Below are 24,783 nucleotides of genomic sequence, written 5' to 3'. Positions count from 1 at the left end.
AGCAATAACCATCTTGGCGATCACAACTCTTGCGATGTGAGCGTGGCGAGAGAATCTCTGTGAATGAAACCCGAATAGGATCCAATTTACTACGCGTTTACTACGCTCCTGTTGATGCCGCTTCGGATGCGGATTCTGCGCATCAGCTCCAGCATCCACAGCCAGGTGGGGTGGCGAGTCCAGTGGGTGGTGGATGGTGGAAGGTCGAGGGGGCGCTGGTGGTGCACATGGCGATGTGGCCACCATGGCAACCTGCATCTGCACAAAAATCCTGCGGGACAGCGCAATCAGGACTCAGTTGCTGTTCGACGTTGCTCGCGTGCGGTTGTTGTCTGCTCCTTTCTGCTACTGGCAAATCGAGTAAGTGCTGGAGCAGGCGAGATGGGGCACTGTGCGAGGGAGACAGCCTTGCTGTTATCAGAGAAAACTACAACAACAACAAAACACCAAGAAAAACAACAAAAATAGAAGAAACTCTACCGAAGAGCGCGCCGTCGCAGTTGTTGTCGTCAGTTGTCAGTGTCGCAAGTGCAACTCGCAGTTCGCAACTCGCAACTCGCAATTTGCGTTGCAACAGCAACAAGAGAAGCGGCAAACGTGCGTGCCACATATACTAAATGCCCCCCTCCCCCATATATACATACACAAGTACATATACACACACATAGATACAGTGCCGGGCAAATGTGTATTGGTGTCTGTGAGTGCAACGTGAGCCGGCCGCTGAGACAACGAAAAATCCGCCAAATCGCGCTTGATAATGTTGTGTGTCTAATCGAAAAGGGTGTTAAAGGTGTTTAGCCCACCTCCGACTTTTCGCCTTGCATGCGCGCAAATTGAAAATAAATTGAATTGCAACAACGTGCTAAAACCGAAGGGAAACAGCAACTGCAACAGCCGCGTTGCCATCTTTTTATTTTCGAGTTTTCCCCGAGACTGCCCCACGTATCCAGTGGAAAAGTGCTGCTTCCCCCATGGGGGAAAATTGCATGCAAATTTGCTTAGCTGCTGATGGCTTGACGGGCAGATAAGTGTGTTTTATCAACAAATTGAATGGGTTTATTTGGGCGACTTTGGAGCAGCAGGAGTGATTGTGGTGATTACGTAGCGATAAGAGGTGTGATTAAATAAGCGAGTGGAAAACTGTCAGTTATGAGTGAGAACAAATAATTTGATTTGAACAGTTTGAATATATGTCACTGGGTATTTCTATTTGTAACTAATAAGATTTAGAATTGCTATGAGATTTATGGGTATAGGTTCACTTACTTCTCTGGGAAATCTATTGGTATAGCTATCCTACCTTATTTTTGCGATATTAATGTGGTGTTTATTTGCGTATCCAAGGAAACAAAAGAACTGGAAAGATTTGTTTAAATACAGTACCTGTAAGACTTTCTCAAGTAGTGTTCCACATGGCCTTAGTCCGTTTGCCAGCTCCTCCACCTGGGGGCTTATCAATAAGGCATAATGCAATGCTGCTTCCCGTCCTGACTGCCTCGACTGCCTCGACTGCCTTGAGTGCCCAGCTTCCTTTGCTCCTTGCTCCTTGCCCGCTCCCTTGGTCCTTTCGCCTGCTCCCTTCCATGCAACCCCCTTTCGACGAGCCGAAGACACGTTTAGCAACGCTTTCACGTAGCAGTCGCCCCATTTTCCGGTCCTCCGGTCCTCTGGTCCTCCGGTCCTCTGGTCTTCTGGTTGGCTGCTGCTGGCACTCTCGAGCTTTCTGCTAATTGCCGCTTAATTGTTTGACATTTTCCCCGTATTGTGTGGAGGGCAAATGGCATTTATTTATATTTCTTTTGTGCCAGGGCATCTGGAAGCTGGCTCCTTGCTCTCATTTCGTTACGTTACGTTACGTTTCGCATGCGAGCAATTAGCAGTGCTGCGTGCACTCCATGTACTCCACATATAGAGCTGCTCCGCACATATGGAGCTATTACCTATATGAAGGCAAGACCGGCCGGCTAATGCAGTGAGAGAAACCGGGGGAGGGTGGTGGTTGGGCGGCCTATTGATTTTATGAACGAAAAGTGCTGCATGCCTCGTGAGCGGGAGAGAAGCTGCAACTATTTTGGACGCTGCCGCCATGACAAACTATAAATCTGTCTGTGCCGGCATATACTCATGCGGATACTCACTCGCTGTGTGCATACACATGCCTATATATGTGAATGTATATATGTATATATACCTCGTATCTGGCATATCTGGCTTATAGTGCAGTGGCTGTGCCTTTGTTGTTGTTCTTCCTGCGCTGCACACACAAAATTTATCGATTGCCGCATACACACATGTCGCATGTTGCAGCCTCTGTGATGTGTAGTAGTAAAAATGGCTCGTATTTCATGCGTTTCACAGCGGAAGTGACCACAATGCACTCGCACACACACACACTTACCCGGGCGTAGTAGTTGTAGTAATAGTAGTAGCCGGCATCGAGTTTTGGTTTATTTAAATTTTCGGTCATCGTGGCCGCTCTCTCTCTTTCTCCTTCTCATTCTCTTGCTCTCTCGCTTGGGCTTTATGTATTTGCGGGTGGCCAGCAAACTGCAACAGCTGCCCACAGTGCGTATACGCAATTTTTGAATCGACACCACGCAGCGTATGCGCAATCTTCCAGCTAAAGCAGCAAGATATGAACCCATGGGGCAAATAACTTCCTGCCACCGCTATTGACATTAATTAGAAGGCGGCACAAGTTTCACTTTTACACCCACCCACTTACTGATCCATCATTTTCCACAAAAGTCACGTACGATTTTTTTCCGAGGGCCCAACTCAAGAAACTTTCCTTCCTGCTTTCAACTTTAACCCAGAGAAATATGGGGTAGCGTCTTGACTAAAGGGGATTTTTCTTGTGCCAGGCGGGGAGGTTAAAGTTTTTCTGTAACAAATTAAGAAATCACTTTCCCCCGCCTTTTCCCGCACATATGCATCAGAAATTGAGACGAGATTGTCGAGGGAAAAGTGGAATACTCCGAGTGCCAAAGTTGCCAAAAGTTGGGAAATGATATTTTGTTTGGCCTCACATATAATTCATACTCAAGCGATATCGGTCGCCCCGCTGGATGTTTATTTATGCAGGCAAACATGCTTTTGATTGGCGTGTGACATTTTAAGCGGCGGGGAACTGGCATTTCAAAATTATTACTGCGGGTCGACTGACTGCTCATGATTGATGTTCAGCTCTTCGGGGTGAATAGGTCCTATCCAAAGTTCCGCTGAGACACGCAAACTCGGGGAGGTCGAAGTTGATTTGATTGGCTGCGCGAAGGCGAAGTCCTTGGCAGCAATGATAAAAATAATTAAAAACGTTCGAAGACCTACACTACTGCTATTTCTGGCTTCCCCAAGTGGAGCAAGTAAAATATCTGCATAGCTTGATAAATTTACATTTCCCTGGCCGCATCATTATTTCGGTTCGCTCCAAAATACTTCCCACTCAGGTGCTCGGGCTGAATTTTTCCTTGTTTTCCATTCGGTACATATTTTACTTAACCCAATATTCGGCTCGTTAGCCAGGAGGAAACAAAAGGCCGTAGTAACGGGCCCAGGAAAAATCACTGAGCAACTATGGCGCAATAACAAAAAGCCCACAGTTGCCTGTAACCGAAACGTGTTGGCATCAGCTGCTATGTGGAAAAAGTTTATGACTTTAGACCCATTTTGTGCACATCCCCCCTCTTTGCTGAACTCAATTTTCCGACCGCCCGCCCCTCGAATCACGACTTACCTTGGGCCCGGCTGGGAAAGCCTGGGAAATGCCAGGGAAATCTGTGCAGGGGGGTGGGGGATGGGAAAGAGCCTTTTTCTTCCCTCCTCCTTCTGTCCGTCTGCATGGCTGCTGTTTTTAAATGATTTTTATGTGCACTTCAGTGCAAGAGGCCCCCCTTTGCGCCTCCTCTGCCTTCTATGTTGTATATATACATGTATATTTATGTATATGCATATAATTTCTTGCACAATTTTGTTGCTGGCTTTTCATTTCACAGTTTGTTATGCATTTCAGGCTCTCTTTCTCTTCGTTTCGCTGGTTTTTCGCTGGGCTTGCTTGTTTGTTTGTTTGTTGCTTCATGCCTTTGCTTTATTGATTTTCCGCCTATTTTTTTGTTAGTTTCATTTCGCTTCTATTTCCACTCCTCTTGTTTTGTGCTGTTTCTCTACTTGTTAGTTGGTTTGTTTGTTCGCGGCCAGCCGGTCGGCCAGTGTTACAATTACAATGCAACAAACGACAGCCGGCTGGCCATTACAATTCCAGCTAGATGTCCAGTGTCCCCGAGCCTCTGCATTTTCAATCCCATTGCCCATTGCCCATAGCCCTCTATCCACAATCCTGTAGCCTGTGAACCTTTGTTTCGCCAGCTGAGATTCCCATGCAGAGGCCCTTTGCATTCTATTGATTTTTTGTGCCTTCGCCGGCAGCAGCAGCCGCCAGAGACGCCGTAAAAAGTCATTAGCGAAAGGTTCCAAAAGGGGGTCCAAAGGGGTCCAAAGGGGTCCAAGGGGGGCGGATGGAACTCGAGTGCATAATGGCACAATTTAAATACGGCTCAGGAGAGGGCAGGAGCGGATGTGCCATGTGAATGAACCGTGAACTATGACCGGCTGTGGCAGCCTCAGCGCTTAAACTGTTGGCTTTTCATGTGCCGAATGCAAATAGGGGTTAAAGTGAGTGCTGGTCTAGAAAAAATAATGTTAACAGGGAATTTAACAGATATGCCTTAAGGGATTATGCCACATATTAAAGTGCCCAGAAAAGTAGGCAACGAAATTCTTAAGCGATTTGGAGGACAGTTAGGAACAAATTGGCAGAATTATTAGCCAAATTGGCCAAAGAATCTTCTCCGTATTTATTTATTTTATGTTTTAAAGGTCCAAAGGCTAGAAATACTGTATTATAAAATATATAAAAAACAGAGGAGTGTTTACATTGGCATATCTTAGGGAACATTTCCAAATAACAAGCCACTTTTTTGTTTGACCAACCTGCAACCCACTTAAAGGTAAAAGTAAAACCCCGAGCTTCATTCCCTTCGCACTTTACACGTGGCTTCAGCAGGTCGCACATGTTTTCTATTTACCCACGCAAAACAATAAGCTGAAAGCCATTTGATTTTGATTTATTGACGCACGTAGCATACGAGGGAATAGGAAGAAGGGACGAATGGGGGCATGCAACAAGCGAAACAGAGTCCAGACATGATAGAAATCGATGGCATAATGATTATCTATTAAAATAAATCACGTATTTGGCAGACGATGGCTGCCATACGGCACCAGTCCAGACGAGAAAACTTCGTAGCCGGCCAAGCGTTGAAGTCTATAAATTGCACTTGTCCTGACCTCCCCATCCTCAACCTCATCCCCATCCTCATCCTTCCTCATTGCCACCCAAACACATAAGGAGCTGGATGGGCAGCCTTCTATGCATTTTCCCGGCACAAATTGTCACAGACAGAGAGCCCAAGATCGAGGAGACAACGTTAAGTGTAATATAAATAAATCGAAGCTGACTTCAAGTGTTTAAGCCGTTGGCAAAGACGCCTAGGAAACAGTAGATCAAAGGGAAGGCTTTGAAATTGGAGAAGAAGCCGCTCACAAAGGCGGCGCACAAGAGTATTCCCACTTTGATGCAATCGTGCCCCTTCTGATTGGGTGGCAGACAAAGTTTGCTCAGCCATCGAAGTCCATTTAAATGTTTGGTTTAATGTCTAGTCCTTTAGGGAATTCTTTAGAGGCAATTTGATTCGAACTCAGCACAGAGAACTACCAATGTTTTGCCTGCACGGCAACGTGGCGTATACGTGATATCGCCGTCGGTAGATGTTAGCAATCATTTCCATGATGGTTGAATTTTATTGACAGGCGGTGCACCGTGTGCCATTAATGGGTTTCTGATATTAAATAATATACCTAATGAAATGAAGTAATAAATCTGTTACTTGAATATGCTAATATTCGTTGTATTTTCTGTATAAAACTAATGATACAAGTATTAAAGTAGCGATAGTTCGCATTTTTTGAATAGGTGCCTACAAATTTGGACCATAATTTTCTGAGAATTTCTTAGTATAATTCCCTTTTCCGTACTTTTTAAATGAGATCTCGGGCTGCTTTCAGGCAAACACGGATATGCAGAGCGTTGCTTAGCGGTGAAAGCTGCTTAGGCCAGCAATTTTGATTTTTTGCTGTCGCACTTTAAACTAATTGCCAGCAATTTAGCAGTTTGCAAACGCTGGCAGTGCAATGCGGCGTATGCGTAATATTTATGCCTGTTCGCCTCCTGCCATCCGCCGTGTGTGCAAAGAGAGTCTGCTCTGTTTGCCCGTGGTGGCAGTTGGATAGCCCAGTGCGCACATTTGCCGCATAATTGCCAAGTCATGATTTTTTACACACCAAGAAGGACCAGAGAAGACAAATACAACAAGTAACGAAGGAAATAAACGAAGCATTTCCACCAGCAGCACTTTCCCCCCGTGACTTTCCCATTCATTTCCCGCCCATTTGCTGGCTGTCCGACAGCCATTGTCTGTTGTTCCAGCAGTTTGCTGATGATATTCGCACTGGGCATAATTTCCATGTTGCTTAAGCGGCATTTTGTTGTTACTGCTCGTAAAGCCATCCATATACAACCATGTACTCCCAATCCAACACCCTTCGCACCCGGGAAAACCCCCACCCCCCTCCCTGTACGCCTCTGTGCTTTATCGTTATTGACAGTTTTATACGTTTTCTTTTTTATCTCCATCGTATCAAGTTGTCCTGTTCCTGTCCCTTTTGCATAGTTTCAAGTTTCGGCAAATATCGTTCGCTTCCTGGCGCATTTTTGCTCCCCTCGTTTTTTCGAGTTCTTTTTTTCTACAATGTCCAGAAGCTTACCTTGGGGAGTCGTCTGGCTTTTGGGACGGATCCTGTCATGGCTGGCCACAGGCAAAGTTAATGTAATGGCAGCCAGGCAATACAATGTAGGGGGATTTTGTCGGAGGCAGGATGTACCGAAGGGACTCCCACACACACGCGTGTCTTAGCATATTTTTGTCATATTTTGCATCCACGAGATACTCGTCGTCGCATCCGCACAGCCAGATACTCGGCTGCAGCCTCAACTTCAGATGAGGATGTCAGCACTTCAGTGGCAACTTATGGCGCTCCAATTTCGCGCTGATGCATAATTTTTTCGCCTTCATCTTCTCGCATAAAAATGCGCTCAAAGGGGCGCAAAAGCCGAAACCCGGAAAAAGGGGAAAACTATGGGGAGTCAGAGCAACAGCACCCATTTTCCGAGTGCCCAGATTCAGGGAGCACAATCTACACCAAGGGACTATCTACACCAAATCCTAAAAAATGTAAATATATGAACAAACATTGTGTAAAGTTCATTTCAAGTATTAATAGAGTTATCCATTTGGAGATTTATGTTCTGAATTAAGACTAAGTTTATTTAATTTATCAATTTTTTTCGGAGTGTTCCCCACTCTGTTGTTGCGCTTTTCGGAGCTCGAGGACTCCCCAGTGGTTCAGTTGGGTTGGATGGGTGCTTTGTGGAGCTGACTTGACATGATTAATATCTGACTGACTGTCGTCAAGTGAAATCAAAAGCAAAGGCATTCCATAGTAACCACTTCAAGGCAGCTTAAAGCCATTCGTATGGTTCCCCTACATCCATAAATTACCTCCGAGTAATAGAGAATGGAAAAACTCCAAACCTATGCTGTTTGCAGTGCCTATATTTAATGTCGTAATATTTTGGTCTTTTAGGCGATGCATAAGCGCTGAAATCACTGGTCGCATAAATCTCTGGCTCTAAACTCCGTGGCGCGTAATTCGAAAAGCAAATAAACAACAAGAACAAGAACAACAATAACAAAAGCATCAGCAGCAACAAAGTTGTGCCAGAAAACCATTAACATTTTCAGTCGGCTTCAATCAGAGCAACGCATTTGTGGATGTGAGAAAGAAATTAAATAACCGAAACAAACAGAGCGAACGCGATCCAAAGCGACAGCAATAACAAATAAATCAAGCGAAATTCGGCATTTAAAATCCAGACATAAAAAATGTAATGGAAAGCATTAGTGCTCATAAAAAATGGATTTACACAGCCTTTTTAAGGCCATCCTGATCCTATATGTCATCAGAGGTGAGTACTTCTCTTTTTTCGCTTCCATAAAACACAGGCACCTAATCGATTCGCTGGGAAGCAAGTGAAATTAGTGAAATGCTTTAAAAGCATATAAGAAATTTGCTAGTATTTGTATCCACTTAATTAAATTCGCTATAAATGCCGTTAATGGAATAGAAAACAAAACTGTATACAAAGTTAGTTAGCGACAGCATTTAACTCAACCTTTTTGATTAAAAAACACCATTAACTGGCTTCTTAAAACCCACTCCTTGAAACTGTTAATTGTATCGATGTTGTACCAGCATTTTTATCCTCATTACATTCGCCATTGCCTTGCCCGCAAAAGTATGCAATTAAATTTGCAACATAAGCGCAGGGAACAAGGACTCGAGGGGTTTGGCGTGGGGCCGTGGAATTGAAAAGCGAAAAGCATTTCAATTAACGCAACGCCATATAGGTGCATATATGCACATATATCGCCGTTAATGAGCGACTGCCGCCTCAACTTTCGCGGGTGGACAAAAGGCTGGTTGCGAAGTTGCGGAGTTTGTGCCATAAAACTGAAATATTGAAAGGCACACGTTTCACTTTTGTTTTTGTTTGTGCTGCGTTTGCGTGGCGCTCAAAGAAACGGAGTCAACAGCAAAACTTTGCAGGCCAGGACATCGCAGGAGTCACACGACCTGGAGTCGCAGCCGCAGGAGCAGGAGCGCCATTTATGAAACTTTTTGCCACTGGCGTGGCTCGACACTTCAAGCCATGTGCACAAAAGAAGGAGACCCCCTGAACCCACTCACCCATACGAAACAGGCTGGATCAAATGTTAATTGCAGTTTTCGAGCCATAATTAGAGATCCTCATTGTCTTGTGTGTCACGGCGTTTAGCAACCGAATCCGTCTGCAACACCAAGGTGCATGCTGCAATGTTTTACACCAGCTGAGCACTTAGGGAAAAAATTCAGAAAAACTCTATATCTTTACAGTATAAAAATGATTTAAGAAACCTTTGTTTATGATTTTAATGCAGTTTGATCTCTTAAAATCCCCACTCTTAACTCTATAATTTTTCGACATTTTCGAATCTCGATTTTTCATAGCAAGTTTCGTAAGCTTAGCATTTTTTGCTAAGCACAGTACAAATTTTGTAATATCTTGAAGTTTGTCGTACGAATATTATATAGAAGTACACATATGTAAAATACTACAAAAGTTATTCATATAACTCAGTCTTGCATATGCATAAGTTTCAACACCTCAGAAGTATTTTATTTCGCTACCTGCAGCCTTGAGAAGTCAGGTGCGGAATGATTCCCGGCAGGTGGGCTAAGCTTAGCTCGGAAAAGCAAGAAAGCCAGCCAGAATCCCCTGGCTTTTGGCTAAGATAGCCCTTTCCAAGAGATGGCTTACATCCCGCAAAGTCCGCCCCTGGGAGCTGCGGCTTCTGCATGGCTCCTGCTGCAGTCCACCCGCTCCTCCTCACACCAAGTTCAACAACACGCCCTCGAAATGTGAATGACCTCGAATGTCACGTTTGCTAAGCGCATGAAAGCAGTGGGTTGGTCTATGGAGGGTGGTGCTGCTCCTCCTTCTGGCAGTTCGTCACATCGCAGCACAGCGCAGCACAGCAGGAGGGCCAAGATTATGCTGCTTCTGGCTCCTGACTGCTGACTGCTATTTTATGAAACAAAAACAAGCCCCAAAGAACCAAAGAACCAAAGCCAAAGGCAGGCGAGTTCCTTTTGTGTGGACCAGGCAACATTGTCCAAGGAGCAGACCGGGCTTAAGTCCAAAGCATGCAGAGCATAATCAGCTTCATCATCAGAAGGAGCGGCAGAAAAAGCAGCAGCAGCAGCAGCAGCAGCAGCAACAAGCAGCAACAACACGCAGCAAGTAGAGAAAGGCCTTTACTGTCACAGTCAGCAGCAGAATCATCGGATTCAACCAGCAGCAGCAACATCAGCCCGCAGCTTAGCCCATGGATGGAATACAAAGCACCGGGAAAAGGTCGACGAGGATGACGAGGACATGGTTGTAGATATGGACTGGTGGGGGGCACCGAGTCGTTGATCTTTTGCTGATAACTTGGCTTTTCGAGGGAAAACACTCGTCAAGGAAGTGTTGCGGGCACAAAAGGACAGCATAAAACATACTCAAGCCCACCACTCAGACTCTGGCAACGCAGCTTAATTATTTTCGCACAAAAATGCAGCTGCAAAATGCTGGGTAAATGCAGGATTGAATAATGAGATTGCCTGGCCAAATACAATTCGGTTTTAAAACATTCGAGCTTTCAATTTGTGCAATTTTCCTGTTTTTCAGCTTGTTTAGTCAAAGCAAGTCAAGTTGGCGCAGAAGGCCCTCCCTGGCTGCTCTGCGACCTACGTGCCCTGACCTAAGCAAATACACTTTACACTTAGCCCGGATCCTGGTGCACACACATCCACATCCACAACCACATCCACATCCACATCCGTGGAGTATTCCGCTTTGTTGCGCACCCAGACAGATGAAGATTTCGCTTCGACATCGCATTAGTCGGGGCTTTTAAGCAGAAAAATGCGTGCACTTGAGGGCCACCTCCTGAAAGCATGGAACACTCGGAGCAGCCGGAGCAGCCGGAATACCAGGAATCGCGGAGCACCCAGAGTCCCCAAAAGCAAACGCGCTCCATCACTCATCCGCCCTGTTTCCCTGATCCGTGTGCTACTTTAAATATTAAACGCTGCCTACTCTACGCCTGCTGAATACAATCTGCTCAGGATTCAATGTATACAACATACATATTACCCAATTTCAAACATAAATAGTCAGACAAAATTTCGTAAAGCTTTGTTGTAAAGGATGGTAAATATCAATATTTAATCTATTGCATTGGAAAGCTTGAACGTATTTCGAAAAAATCTTGTAACATCACACATATTAAACCATTTTAAATCTTAAAAATAAAATTTGATTCATTAAATGGTCAATTAATCAGAAAAACTTTTGAAAACTTTGTTATAATGGATGGAAAATGTTAATATTCCCTTGGAAATCCAGAAAATATTTCGGAAAATCTTGTGAAAGTGTCGATAAGCGCACGACGGTATACACTTTAACATTTATATTTTCCAAGCCATTTTCCGCTTCCCAAAACAAACAGCACCCCTGCAAAATCACAAGATAAGATATATATAGGATAGATATAGGGGCAGCGAGGACAAGTCTCACGGCATATGCAAATCAGCTTTAATGTTACTGCTCTTGTTGCTCGGCGATTTTCTTCTTTGCTGTCGCGAAATTGCGATTTCATTTAAATGGCGTGCGGGAAAAGTTTTTCTGATTTAGTGAGCGCTTTGAAGCAACCGGCAACTGGAAACTGGCAACTGGCAACTGGCAACTTCATTATTGTTTGCAGACACTTTTCGAAAGATTTTTCCGCTCGCTTTGTTCTGGCGAAGTAAACGTAATGTGAATTTAAATCTCCATTCCTTGGTTTGCTTTTCTGTTTTCCAAATCCCTTGGATATTCTTCGTAATTAAGCACGACTACACTTTTACACCGAAAGTCCTGCAAATTATAATTATAAAGATTTTTTTTAATTAAATTAAATCAGTTTTAAATGTGCCTGCAGCTGAGCTGTGAAAAGGGAGTTTTATATGTATTTTTGTATACTTCTAAGCAAGTTTGAAACAAATTTCTTTAAACATTTTCTTGCAGTGCAGCTTTGCGTTGAGTAGTCGCCGTCGAGTGTGAGCTGAATCTTTTTCTCCCGCTGCTCATTTGCATTTTGTCAGCTCGGCTGTCAGTGGTCCTCCACTCCTGGTTTCTGCTCCTCTGTTGCCAGCTTTTCTTTTCCCATTTTCCATCTCCTTCGCGGAGCACCCATTCATTTCCTCCTTCCAGCTCAGCTTCACGGCAATTTTTAATGATCCGTGATAATGATGCAGGCTGCCGCTGGCAGTGCTAGTTTCATTTAGTTTCCATTCTCCAGCTTGCGCGTTTCTTGGCCCGTAATTGATTTTAGTCCGGGAAATGTGCTCGGCACTTACATTAATAAGCCCCACTTTCCCAGCAGCTTCCTTGATTGACGCGGCTGACAAATCGAATCGAGTGCCAGCGACTGTGGGCCATCGCAAATGGATGCCATGGATGGCGGCCATTGTCCAGCAGGAACCTTCGCATTGAAATGTGGGACACTTTGCTGACAGTTTTGCGAGTGGCGAAGTGCTCTAATTAGCTTCAACTTGTCCCGGGCCTTAGACAAAGTTTTAATTGAAATCCTACCTGCAAATTTACCACACCCACAAACACACACACACGCTTCACAATTACCACGGATAGAAGAATGCTCAAAAACAAAAAAAAGCAAAAAGGCACCACTCTTCGGATGGATAATTAAATTTTCATTAGACCGTGTCTGGCGGAGTAAAGTTTGTGGGGGGCGAAACTTTATCTTAAGTGACTTAAAAACTAAAACTGCAAATTTAATGTGCTCCCCCGTCGTCATGTGGCAACCGCTGCAACTTGCGGCAAACACTTTTTACTTTCCGCAAACATTTTGCTTTTCTTATTCCAGCCAGGCTTTTCCATTTTTTCCCCCATTTCTCCTGCATCCTTTGCGGCGCATTTCCTTTGGGCATTGCAGTTGACAGCGTGTTGCCAGGCGAAGGAAAACCAGGAGACGACTGGAAGGGGCATGAGGGAGGGGCTCCTGCAAAGGCAGGGGCGTGGCAAGCGGTGGGCTACCGCAACGAAAGTGGCACAAACTTTGCAACACTTTGGGGCATGCAACCGGGCCCAAGGAGCTCGGCCGTCGTTATCTGCCGCCTAATGCCTTTTTGACAAAACAATTTTTCATATTATTGCTCTAGTGCGGCGTTGCTGGGGCTGAAAATTGCTTACAAATTTAGTGTTGCATACTTTGCGGCTGCTGCTGCTGCTGTTGCAAGTGCCACAAGGAGCTGCGCTCCTTGCCAAGTCCTGTGGCCTGGCCAGACGACTGGGACTCCTCTCGGGGCCAACTGCCAAAAAGGGATTCTTGAAGTGACAGAAAGTGATAGAAAGATCTCCGGGAAAACCAACATTCGCAACAATACCACTGCACTTGGGGAAAAGTAACCAGCCATTATCATTGCAGTAAATAATGTCCTTTGCTTCAGGATCCACACTTTTTTAAATTTATTACATGTTAGCTAGGATTCCTGAAACAGATTAATAATATAGATGGTAATAATATTAATGCAAACATTCTATTTAGGACATATAATATTCTGAATGGTTTTAAAATAATTTTGTAATTTTAAAAATGACTCGAAAATTGAGAAGGGTATTTCATTAATTTTAAACAATTACTTTAGATGTATTCTTCAACACATTGCCCTTTGAGCACACAACTTTTGTTTGATAAAAGTCAAAGCGTAAAGGGTGTGATTTCTGCTTTTGGACACCTCATCCCCCAAGATTTTGGCATTAGCTTTCCCTTATGACGGCCGAAATGACTACAATTTAGATAAATGTGTACAGCCCAGGCATACAGTAAAAGCTATTTAAACTGAACAATTTTCGCTCAAGACGATGTCCGAGTGTAAAGGACATGGCGATGGTGCTGCTGCGCTAAATTATTCATGTGTCATAGCCAGCTCAGTTGGTGCACATGAATTTCTGGTTATTTTCCGGACAGGAGACAACGCCTCAGCGTGTCCTGCCGCACAGGTCCTGTCCCAGAGTCCCTGAATGAATAATAAATAAGACATAAAAGCCGCATCACAGCCACATTTTAAAGCATGCCGAAAATTATGCAATGCTCAGCGCCTGGTGAAGCAATTAGAGCCCGTCTTTTGTGGCCGGCGACCGCAACAATGGCCGGCAGGTAAAAAGCAATTGTCTCCGCAGCATCCTTTGTTGTGGGCCAACGGCACTCACGACGCCTCATTAAAATTTAGGCCAAGCCATCCAGCCCACTCAAGCGGAGTTGTGCGGGAAAATGCCAAAGCCCAAAGCCCAAAGCCCAAAGCCGAAAGCCGAAAGCCACTGGCATGCTTGCTACTTAATTTTCTGGGTGGGTGTGGAAAAGTTGGCTGGTCTAACAAAAATTGAAATTAACTTTGGACAACACACAGCGAACAGGGAACAGCGAGCAGGGAACAGCAACCATTTAATTAAAATTTTAAATTTCAACGAATTTTCAACGGAATTCCTACTTCTTCTCATTTGCAGCCGAGAGCAGCCAGTTTGTAAATGGACTGGATCTACAGGGACCGATTTTTCTCCATGAGCCACCGCATCGCGTCGAGTTCTCCAACAATTCGGGCGGACTCATAGAATGCTCTGGGCATGGCAGTCCCCCGCCGGAGGTGAGAACTGCTCCTTCTCCTTCTCCTGCTCGTGCTCCTTCTCCATTTCCGTTTCCTTTCCCATTTCCAACTTGGCTCCTATTTCATTCCTTGCCGCCATTTAATATTGCTGTTTAATTATGCATGGCTGTGCGGCATTTGGCGCTGCCTCTGCTCATTTCCAAGTTAATTGACTGGCCAGCAAGGAAATGCTAAACGCTGCCGAAGGAACACTCAACGAAATTATTCCTTTCTCAAGATATTTTTAGTTATACATTTGACCGATTAGAAAAATAAACACATGCCCATAATATGTTTAATTGTCTCCATAACTACACATCATTTACGACCAGATCCTGTCCGCTTACAATTTAGAGAATTCAATTTTTTGAGTGCCCTTCTCACTGCCCCTGTGTTTACTTCGTCCAGGTGGAATGGACGCCCATCCCGCCGCAGCAGGACATGGTGTTCCAGCTGTCCAACGGCAGCATGATGTTCTACCCCTTTACGGCCGAGAAGTACCGCCACGAGGTGCATGCCACCGTCTACAGGTGAGCTGGACAGGATCGGGGCTCCAACTCCACCCCTCACAGATTGATTGTTAATTCTTTGTCCTTTAAACCGGCAGATGCAAGTTGCGCAATTTGGTGGGCACCGTGCTCAGTCGAGAGGTTCACGTGCGTGGCGGTAAGTTGAAATAAATTTTAATTAATTTACGTACAACACAACCAGCAGCGAGTGAGAGGCCAAAAAAAATATATATATAAAAAAGAGAAAAAACACTGGGAATTTATAGCCACCGAGTTGATTTGTGCTGACGAAGTGAGTTTGGCTTTCGGCGCTGTCGCTGTTGTTGTGGTTGTCGAAAACTTTGGCCTAATTGGAAAGTTTTTCGCGCTGCCCATGGAATATTCCCAACTCCGCCGCCCCTGCATTCCCAATCCGAGTCCCGATTCCGGCTCACATCCACATCCACATCCACATCCCCCCCATTCATCCAGCAAAAGCCTAAAAGCAGGCAACGCAAGTTTTAATTACTATTGCTGCCGGCAAATGCTGTCGGCCAGGCGCCATCTTTCTCCCCTTCTGTCCAATCCTCATCCCAAACCCACACCCATACCCATTCATTATCCCCTCGAAGCCACCAGTTCCTACCCAATGCCGTCCAAGCCAAGCGGAAAAAATGGTATGCTCCGCGCTAATTTGGCGCCTCAGTGTGTGAGAATTGACTGCGGGAAAAATACCCTAATGGCTAAAGGGTACTAGGGGTTGTTCATGAAGTTAAAGAAAAACCATATCGCTAATATTTTATGCCACATGCAACGCATATTTCCGAGTAATATTAGTAGACTGAATTAACTAAATCAATTAATTAAAAATTAAACCACTAAGCTAATGTACCGCCACATTGAAGAGCATTGGATAGGCGCCCGTGCCATCAATCTTCCAACCGCCTGGTCAGAATATTCAATATTCATGTTATCCGTAGCCAAAAAAAAAAGGCGCCTAACTGCTCCGCAAAACTTTGCCATTCTTCGCTAAACTGCATTAATGAACTGAAACTTGGAGCTCGTCGTTTTCCGAGGCAATCATTTTGATTGCCATCACATGTCGCATAGATTTTGCGGCTCATTGGGCACAACCACTTGGTCCAAAAGCCGCACGGGGGCTGGGCAACAACAATTAGCAATGACCATAAAAGATATGCCATATAAATGGGTTTCGGGACTTGCCCACAGAGCAAGGGCTAATCCACAAAGGGTCCACTTGAGTTTTGGGCTGGCGTTTAATTAACGGCGGGGAAAAAATGGAGAAGACCACGGCAAGTCAGTTCAAAGCGAAACAAATGGCACAAAGTCGCAACCGCAAGGATCTCAGATAAAGTCGAATTTCCCACGCATAGGTACATATACTACATATATATATATATGCACCAGAAACGAGACCATGCGTAGCCCTTTGTCCATGCAAAGTTTCAACGTCCGGTGGCCATTATTCAACAGCTAACTCAACGTTACGTATACGCCATGTCCTCCGGCTTATTTTATTTGCGGTCTCCCTGGGCATTTTTTGGGCAAGGACCTGGGCCCTTCGCTCCGTGCTTTCTAGTCTCCTTGTTTCCGTTTGGTTTTTATGTGCGCCAGAAATTGTTTTTCCCCCCACCGAAACTCGTGGCGAGCGCTTTCCGCTTGAACAATTTGACAGCGCGTAGATTTGGCGCAAAACGTTTTGCCTAATTTGCAAAAGTTCTTGCAGAAATCTGCGATCTCTGCTGGCCAGTAATTCAGTTGCTAATGTGAGCATTTTGGCCCGGAGTCGTTGCCTTTAATTGGCAGCGCTTAGTTTGATGCGGCGCTTTGGAGCTGGAGCAACTGGAAGAAGAATAACTTGGCGAACCTAGAAACCAGAACTTGGAGGGAGCTTGCTAAGTGCGCGTAATTAGCGCAACTTTGCAGCAGAGAAAAAACAAACCCTTGACAAATTCCCGCCATATATATTCAAGTCAAGCTTAAACGCAATTGCTGGCATTTGGTTTTGTCAGGCCGCAGGACATCCCCAGCCCACTGCCCACAACATCCCGCATCTCGCATCCCACAGCCCATCCTGATCCCCTTTCCAAAGCAGGGCAGAACTTGTGCTGACAGTGATGAATGATGCTGGGAGCCAGAAAGTTGCCGCAGCCACGACTTTCAGCGCTGACTTTTCCTGCACTTTTGCATTGCATCAAACAAAGCAAACACCATCCCACCCACCTTAGATAGACGACCACGCATAGGTATATGCACTAGGTACTAGGTGCCCACACCAGCCATGCCAAGTGCATATAGAAAAGTCCTTGGCACATCCTTGCAAGATTCTGAGGCAAAGTTTGTGATTGAGCTAGGAAAGTTTGCCAGTCGACTGCCGCTGGCTGCTTGTGTATGAAACCTGCGTAATTTGTTTCTAATTAGTTGAATGCACATTGTTGAGGATGCTCCACCTAAGTCCTCCTCCAACCTCCAGTTCCCCCCACGAACGGCAACAGGATACGGAGCTTACAGAGTTTTGCATGTGAAACTTTTCATTTTCGAGTTGAAAAAGGCAGTGATTATTCAAGTTCTTCCCATTGCCTTTCCTGTCACACACATATTAACATACTACGTTTCTACTTCTATTTCGGGAAATTCATGTTGCAGTGCTGTCGAAGCTCATCGTTTAATTGGCAGAGATATGGAAAATTATCGATTTACAGCATAGACATGTGCTAATGATTTCCATAAATCAGTTAGTTGTTATACACATATAACGGGAATATGCACAAACTATTTATCATTAGTGCATCAACTGATAGCATTTCTTTTTCCCCATCACATGGATAAATCGAATTCCGAATCAAATCACAATTTAATAGTCAGCAAAGCAGTCAGATGAAATAAAATACAAACACATTCCGGCCGAGAGAAATCCGCACAATAGCTGCAAATCAGCGAAGACTGGCATACCAAAAGCATCTTTCCGGCACGCACATCATAAACATAAATTTCCCGCCCACCAAAAAACGCCAGCCCCGCCCCCTCGAAGGAAAAACTTTCCCACACACAAAACAAAACGGAAATGAATTTCCGCACAAAATCCGAGTGCAGCGAATGTCGCCCGCTCCCTTTTTGTGCACTTACTTTGTGCGGCGACTATAAACTTAGCTTTCATATTTACTCTCCTGCCCAGCTGTCCTGTTCCTGTCCTGGTCCTGTCCTGGTTCTGTCTGCTCTCCCCCCCCCCCCTTTTTTAGATGCTCCCCCGCCCCTCTTGGAGCGCCGCCCCTTCGACAACATTGTTGTGCGCCCCTGTCCTTCAGTTGCGCTATTTCCATGCAAAATGCAACATGAAAGGCGAAAAAACTTTTGCCTTGCTGAAAATAGAAAGCTTTACGCCCGAAAAAAGAAAATAAAAGAAAAGAGAAGAGAAGAAAAGCCAACAAAAATGGAAGGAAGTGCACAAAAAATCGGTCGCTTGTTCGGGAGTCTGGCAATACAAATAATGAAGATACAAAAACAAAATTGTACTAAACTACACAGAGCGGCCAGAGGAATTATAATAAAATGTTGTCACAAAGTTTTTCAGTCACTCTCACAGCACCAACAACCAGAACAGCAACAACAGCAACAACAACAGCAGCAGCGGCAGGGGGGGTAGGCAAACAATAACAACAACTTTTCAAATTAAACTTTTATCCAATTTTAGCATATTAAAGTTGGCAAACAAACGGCGAACCAGAAAAAGTCGAGCGTGATCAACATTTGCGAGCGGTTTCGTTTGGGCCAAGTTTTCGGCTCCGTTTTGGCAAAACGCCGCTGGCCAACGGACCTAATCTATTTACGATTAGCCCTCGAAGGGGATTCCCGATGAGGGCCAACACCGGAACGCACTTTACGCACGCCAGCTGGCAATTGCCTTTGTCCGTCTTAATTAATTTGCCAACTGCCAGCAGCAACTAACCTGGGCTAAGCTCTTGGCTGGAAAGTGCAAGGCATTTGGTCACTGGCATAGTGGTAGAAGGTATTTTCAAAATGCTATCTCCGCTTATTGAAAAGGAAAATGGCTAAAACCATTCAATTCTAAGTATTCAAACATGTCTTGTCTAATATATGCAGATGTTTAGAATGAAATCGTTTCCTAAAAGAATCTAGGATTCAAAACTTAAATCATTTTGTATTAAAATGTTAAATAATCTTTATTGCTGTGTTAGTTTATTTTTTTGGTTTTTTTTTTCCATCGCTAAAAAAGCTAAATTTATAGCTCTATCATATTTTAATTGCCATTTTCAACACACCTTCAACCACTGTGCCTTAGCGCACTTCTGTCATTGCCAGGATCCTTGTCATTCTTAATTTAGCGCCGAGCTCGCACAGCGAAAAAATCTTTAACTCAAATTGCCAAATCCAATTTTTTAACGGCCTTGTCATCCGACCCACAGCACCACCCCCACCCCCACCAGCCTGCCACCCCCCTTTCCGCCCGCCGAAACGAAACGAACCACCTTCGTCTGGCTGACAAACGGCAACACTTTTGTAAAGTGTCACAATGTGTTGGACATGTTAGGGCAGGCGGGCTTTGTTTTCCCGTTTTCCGTTTTCCGGTTTTCCGGTTTTCCATTTTCATTTTGTGACGGCGAGCGGGGCAACGACTGAACTTAATGTGGCACATATTTCGGCTGCCGCAGCCAAGCGGATCCCTTTTTTTATGCGGTCCTGCCGCATTAAAAATTAAAAGTCGCACAAAAACACACAATACTGGAGCCAAATGCAAGGTCCTTTGGCTAATAAAAGCAAAACGCCAACGGCGGCGAGTGGGAGGTAAACATAATTGTTTCGCTTTGTCGGCCCACGTCGCGTATACGTAATACTTCAGTCAGTCGGCAGCATTACCCTAAAAAGCCAATGCCATTTGCATAAAATATGCTTTTTAATTCGTTACAGTCGTCAACCAGAAGTACGCGGTCCAGGTGCACGATGAATACGTGATGACGGGCAACACGGCGGTGCTAAAATGTCAGGTAAGTGCATTCACATCCATCATCCGTTGTCGCCAGGCGACTCAAGGGACTTTCGCTTGGCCGAAAAAAAATGCACGTAACCCACAAATCTCGTTATACGAACCAAAAACATGGCTTGCTCATCAAATTTGCTCATCTCACACCCGCAACTCGAATGTGTTTATTATCACAGGTGCCCAGCTACATGTCGGAATTCGTATTGGTCACCGCCTGGGTGCAGGACACCGGCATGCATCTGTATCCGAACACGGACATCGGTGGCAAGTACACGGTGCTATCGAACGGCGAATTGTACATAAATAATGCGGGGCCCAATGATGCGTACAAAAGCTACACATGCCGCACTGTAAATAGACTGACAGGTACGTGATAATCGCATTTCCAGCTTAATCGTCCATCTGGGCGATGCATGAGTTGCCCCCGAATCCGGGACTTTGGACACTGGGCACTGGATAGTAGACTCCGTGCGCTGCGACTCCGGACCCGTACGGATTGTTGGCTCAGCTGGCGGGGCAGCTATAATTAAGTTATATAAATAACCAATGAAGGTCATTTTGAAGGGCGAGGTGTGTGTGTGCCACGACAATTAAGCAGCTTTTTTCTTGGGCGACACTTTCGAAAAATTGAGCATATTTCATTCTTGAAACCAAATCCTCTTACGGTCGTGGGTTGTTTAAACTTACCGGGCTTACTGACCAGCACAAACATTCCACTTTTTACTTTGTTGGTGAATCCTAGCTTTAAAGTTCTGACAAACTGTTGAAAAAGACTTTCCCTTGGGCTCTGTTAGCAGTAAAACTCTTTCTTGCTGGAAAAATATGCTTACAAGATGTAATTCAGAACATAAATACGGGTCTGTTCCGCTTTCTGTCCTTTATGTCTTTTCATCTTAAGTCCCAAGCAAACAAGGAGTAGTTTGTCCTCTTCGGCCAAAGTCAATTTGTCGTTTTGTGCATAATTTATGACGCGTGACATTCAATCGGCAGGCAAAGGGCATTGAGCTCCTGGGAGTTCTGCTCCGAAATGGAATCTCCACCATGCGTGCACCATCCACACACAAGTAAATATGTAGTACATCGGATTCTGGTTGTGTGCCGACAGTCCGACAGTCAATACGTGAGATGCTAGCCGAGATAAATTCTCTCCCTTATTTGAAGTTTATTGTGTGTGAAAATGCGCTTAAGCTGAATTTCTATTAGCCTTTGTGCGCATATTTCACATCATCAATCAATACGATAAAAGTTCACTGCTTTCAGCCGTTTTCCCCCTTTATTCTTTACGATGTGAAATCCTTTTCCTTTTGTGCGAGTGATTGTACGACTTTGTGTTCTGTTTGCCAGGTTTATTTACAGTTCACTCGATGTTTGCATCTTGAAAACAGAATTTATATGCTATATTAATGTTACATTTTATGGGATTCTCCGAACCCAATGCAATTTGTGGTTGCCGGTATGCCAGCCATTTGCTTAATTAATCAAATTGAACCGAGCCGCAAAAACCGCAAGTTGCGCTCGAGTTTTGGCCAAAAGCGAAAATTATGAGCTGCATATTAGTGGCTCCTGGAATGCGTAGCTGTGTGTGTGAAACAATGCCAATTTGGGTGATTCCCTCACACTCAGTAGAGGCAACCACTAAAATCCGCCTGAATGGCACTCATTAAAAGTGTAACACGAGGATGGTGGTTGTGCAACGGTCATGAGTAATTCATTTATCAAGCGCACGCCGCACCAGATCCTTGTACCTGGCCCACAAAAGTAGGCAACGGGTTTCGGGACCGACTCACGTAATTACAATTTAAGCCAAAAATCCATTTATTTTGCACAATAACTGGACGGGCGAACAATGGAGCTGTATCCAAACAATGGCCACCGTAATGAAGATGCAGAATTGAGTTAGGCCAGGCTGCATAATACACAGGCGCACAGCAGACCGATATCTCTAAAGTTCGTTATAGATTCCCATGGTTTTGCCCTGATTTGACGACCCACCGGAGCTGCAGCCTTGATTTAGGACCTGTGCGTGTGCTGTAACAAAGATTTTTCCAGCCATAAAAAACAGAACAGAAATAACATAAAAAAGGTGAAGGAAATGAGAGGAAAAGGGCGGCCAGGTGGCCCAGCAATCAAGTTGATTGCTTTCATTTACTTTCAATTAATTAAAATATATATGCAGTAAAACGGGGACCGCAGGACATGCCATAAATTCGGGGCGCGCTTAAATCTAAGTAAAAGCCATGGGGGTCACTGTCAGCTGCCATCACTTGAACAATTTTTTTCGCATATTTTTCAGCATTTTCCACCCATATTTCTTCTCTCGTCCCCAGGTGAAGTACAAATTTCCACATATCCCGGCCGCATTATTGTAACGGAGCCCAAGGGCATGGTACAGCCGCGCATCAACGTGGAGAAGCATTCGATGCGGCATGTTGTCCTTAATGGCCAAACAACGTTGCCGTGCATAGCTCAAGGACATCCGGTGCCAACATATCGGTGAGTAAAACACAACAGCCACATTGCAAAAAACGCGCGCAAAAAATCAACAAGAACGGCATGAGCTCTTCGAACACGTGGCCATGTCACAGGACACGGGACATCGGGACATTGGGACACCCGGACACCAGGACATCGCGACACCGGGACATTGGGACACGGGACACACAGCTGCGATTCTCAGTGGTTTTCAGCGTTAACCAAACCGCTGCCGCAGTTGGCGCGCACTTTATAGCAATGTGAAATATTTAACGCTCTTGGCAAATACAAAACAAAAAATGCGGCGAAACGAACCGAAAAGCGAAAAAAATACCGTGAGCCCCACGATGTCACAAAAAATCATAATAAAAATGTCAGCCAAATTGTCAAAATGTGGGACGCACGGCGGCTGGGGAGGCGTTGCCCTCAGGGACGCCCTCTGTGGGCGGAATTCGGGGTTAGGCCGCTGCCGGCAGGACCTCTCTATGCGATTCTCATGGAAATGAGGGAGGCCCTCGCTCCTATTGGGGGATAATAGGGGATAAGCCTATGATTAAAGCTATTTGAAGTTAATCAATGGGTTTTAATGGTACTTACAATGAACGTATTAATATGAAGAAAGATTTATTTCAGAAGTCCAAAAGTTGAAGGGTCCTTAAGTCGTGGCCAATTTTATCGCACGCTGCCAGCTTCTTGGGAATTTCTTTTCTTTTGCTTGTCCGGGAATTTATGCTTACGTCCGCTTTGGAGTACGGTTAACAGCTGCCAGCTTTGGAAGGCGCCTTCGTACATCAAAATTGTTTATTGGGCCACTAGCGGAGGCGTTTGTCTTGACAAGAGCCGGGAGATTGCCTGACCGAGGACACAAATCAATCAAAAGTCGAGCAGCGTTTATGGCCGAAAATGGCAAATTGCTTTCTGAAATGTCGTTCAAGTTTTTAGCACTTTCAAGATACGGATGAGGATGAGAGTGAGGAGGTGGCATCTGCCATCGATCCGTATACAGAGCGGCCACTTTGGCACTTGGCTCATCATGGCGATTTTCGGGCACTAAAACATGCATGGCGGGAGTTGAGATCCAGAACCGAGTATCCTTGTCCGAGCAGGATGCCATGTAATATGCCATTGTAGTTGGCAGCACTCGGTTCATGGCTATCCCTCGTCGTTCGTCGTTCGTCCTTCGAGTTGCATGCATAAAAAATGCGCCCCGGATGTGGCACATCGCGAGTGCCTCCTTTCATTTGATGTCTCCCGCCGTGCCGAAAGAGGAAAAACCCAAAAGGCGGGCAAGGATCTGCAAAAGAATCGCGGGTGTGTGGGTCGGATGAGTTTTGTTTGCCGTCGCTGCATTGTTTTGCCGCGGCGACCTGGAGGTCCTTGCTCATAAATGTGAAAATAGTTGGCCATGCTGCTGCTCAGTGCCTGGGAGTTCTGTGTGTTTTACGCTGTTTTTGTCTCGCTGCTCTGGCTTCTATTTGAAAAATCCTTTTTCATTGCATAGTTTCGGGCGAGTGACGCTTTTGTTTCGCTGGCAATTCCTTTGTGCTGTTGTGTACACACCTACACATACCGATACTCCTACTGCTTTCGATGGCATTCAGCTCCCGGTGGCATATTGATGCAGTGGTTGATAATCACTGACCATATTTCCAATTTGACAGCATTTCATATGGAAATAGCTCAGAGTGAAAATCGTTCGCATTGCATGCTCGGCATTTTCAATGATTTTAATTAAGGAATGCCATGCCAGGGGCAAATGGGCATGCCTTTGCAAAATGCTCGTCGTAAGACGTGAAATGCACTCAAGTGCAATTAAAACCAAATTAAAATCAATAACTTTTATGGGGAAAAATCCAATTGCATGTGTCTGCGTGCGCCTTGGAAAACTCGCAGGAGGATGTGGGGATGTGAGGATGGGGCAGCCATCAAACAGATTATGACACGCGCACCAGATAAAAGTGGAAAAAATCTGTTGATTTACGCAATTCAGATATTTGCAACCTTCAACCAGCATTCGTTCTCGTTCTTCTGGTTGAGAAATTCATGCAAATTGAGTTCACAGATACTGAAAATACACTTTATGAAATGCATGTCAAGGCATATTAAATAAAAGATGGGAAATTAATGTGGACTCACATTTGATTTTTTGTGTTAAGAATAAAATATATTAGGTAAATCAAAACACAAATAAAAAAACGCACTGATTACTGCAAATATAATACCAGTACTCATGTAATGTTAAGCTTAAATATTGAGATTTTTCACATTATTGCGGCACAGCATATAACACACTCGATATACCCGACTCATAGACCATTCGAACACAAATACCCGTTAAAT

General features: G+C 44.8%; 1 protein-coding gene across 3 annotated transcripts in view; it reads left to right on the top strand.

The window, feature by feature from the left end:
* The first annotated feature begins 11 nt into the window (after positions 1–11).
* The window catches only part of LOC6545804 (Down syndrome cell adhesion molecule-like protein Dscam2), a 44,322-nt gene continuing 19,550 nt past the window's right edge, over positions 12–24,783 (top strand). For 2 of the 3 annotated variants that reach the window (XM_026976642.1, XM_026976643.1), the window contains exons 1-5: positions 14,888–14,993; positions 15,071–15,129; positions 19,899–19,975; positions 20,148–20,337; positions 22,299–22,464. In XM_026976642.1, coding sequence (XP_026832443.1) covers positions 14,905–14,993; positions 15,071–15,129; positions 19,899–19,975; positions 20,148–20,337; positions 22,299–22,464 — 581 coding nt within the window. In that variant the 5' untranslated portion in view covers positions 14,888–14,904. Of the gene's footprint in view, positions 361–7,761; positions 8,144–14,326; positions 14,464–14,871; positions 14,994–15,070; positions 15,130–19,898; positions 19,976–20,147; positions 20,338–22,298; positions 22,465–24,783 lie in introns of those variants that run through there. The other variant, XM_026976644.1, reaches the window with a different exon arrangement.

This window comes from Drosophila erecta, unplaced genomic scaffold (genome assembly GCF_003286155.1).
Source record: "Drosophila erecta strain 14021-0224.00,06,07 unplaced genomic scaffold, DereRS2 tig00000021-arrow-pilon, whole genome shotgun sequence".
NCBI classification, from domain to species: Eukaryota; Metazoa; Arthropoda; class Insecta; order Diptera; family Drosophilidae; genus Drosophila; species Drosophila erecta.
This window is presented reverse-complemented; position numbering and strand designations above follow the sequence as displayed.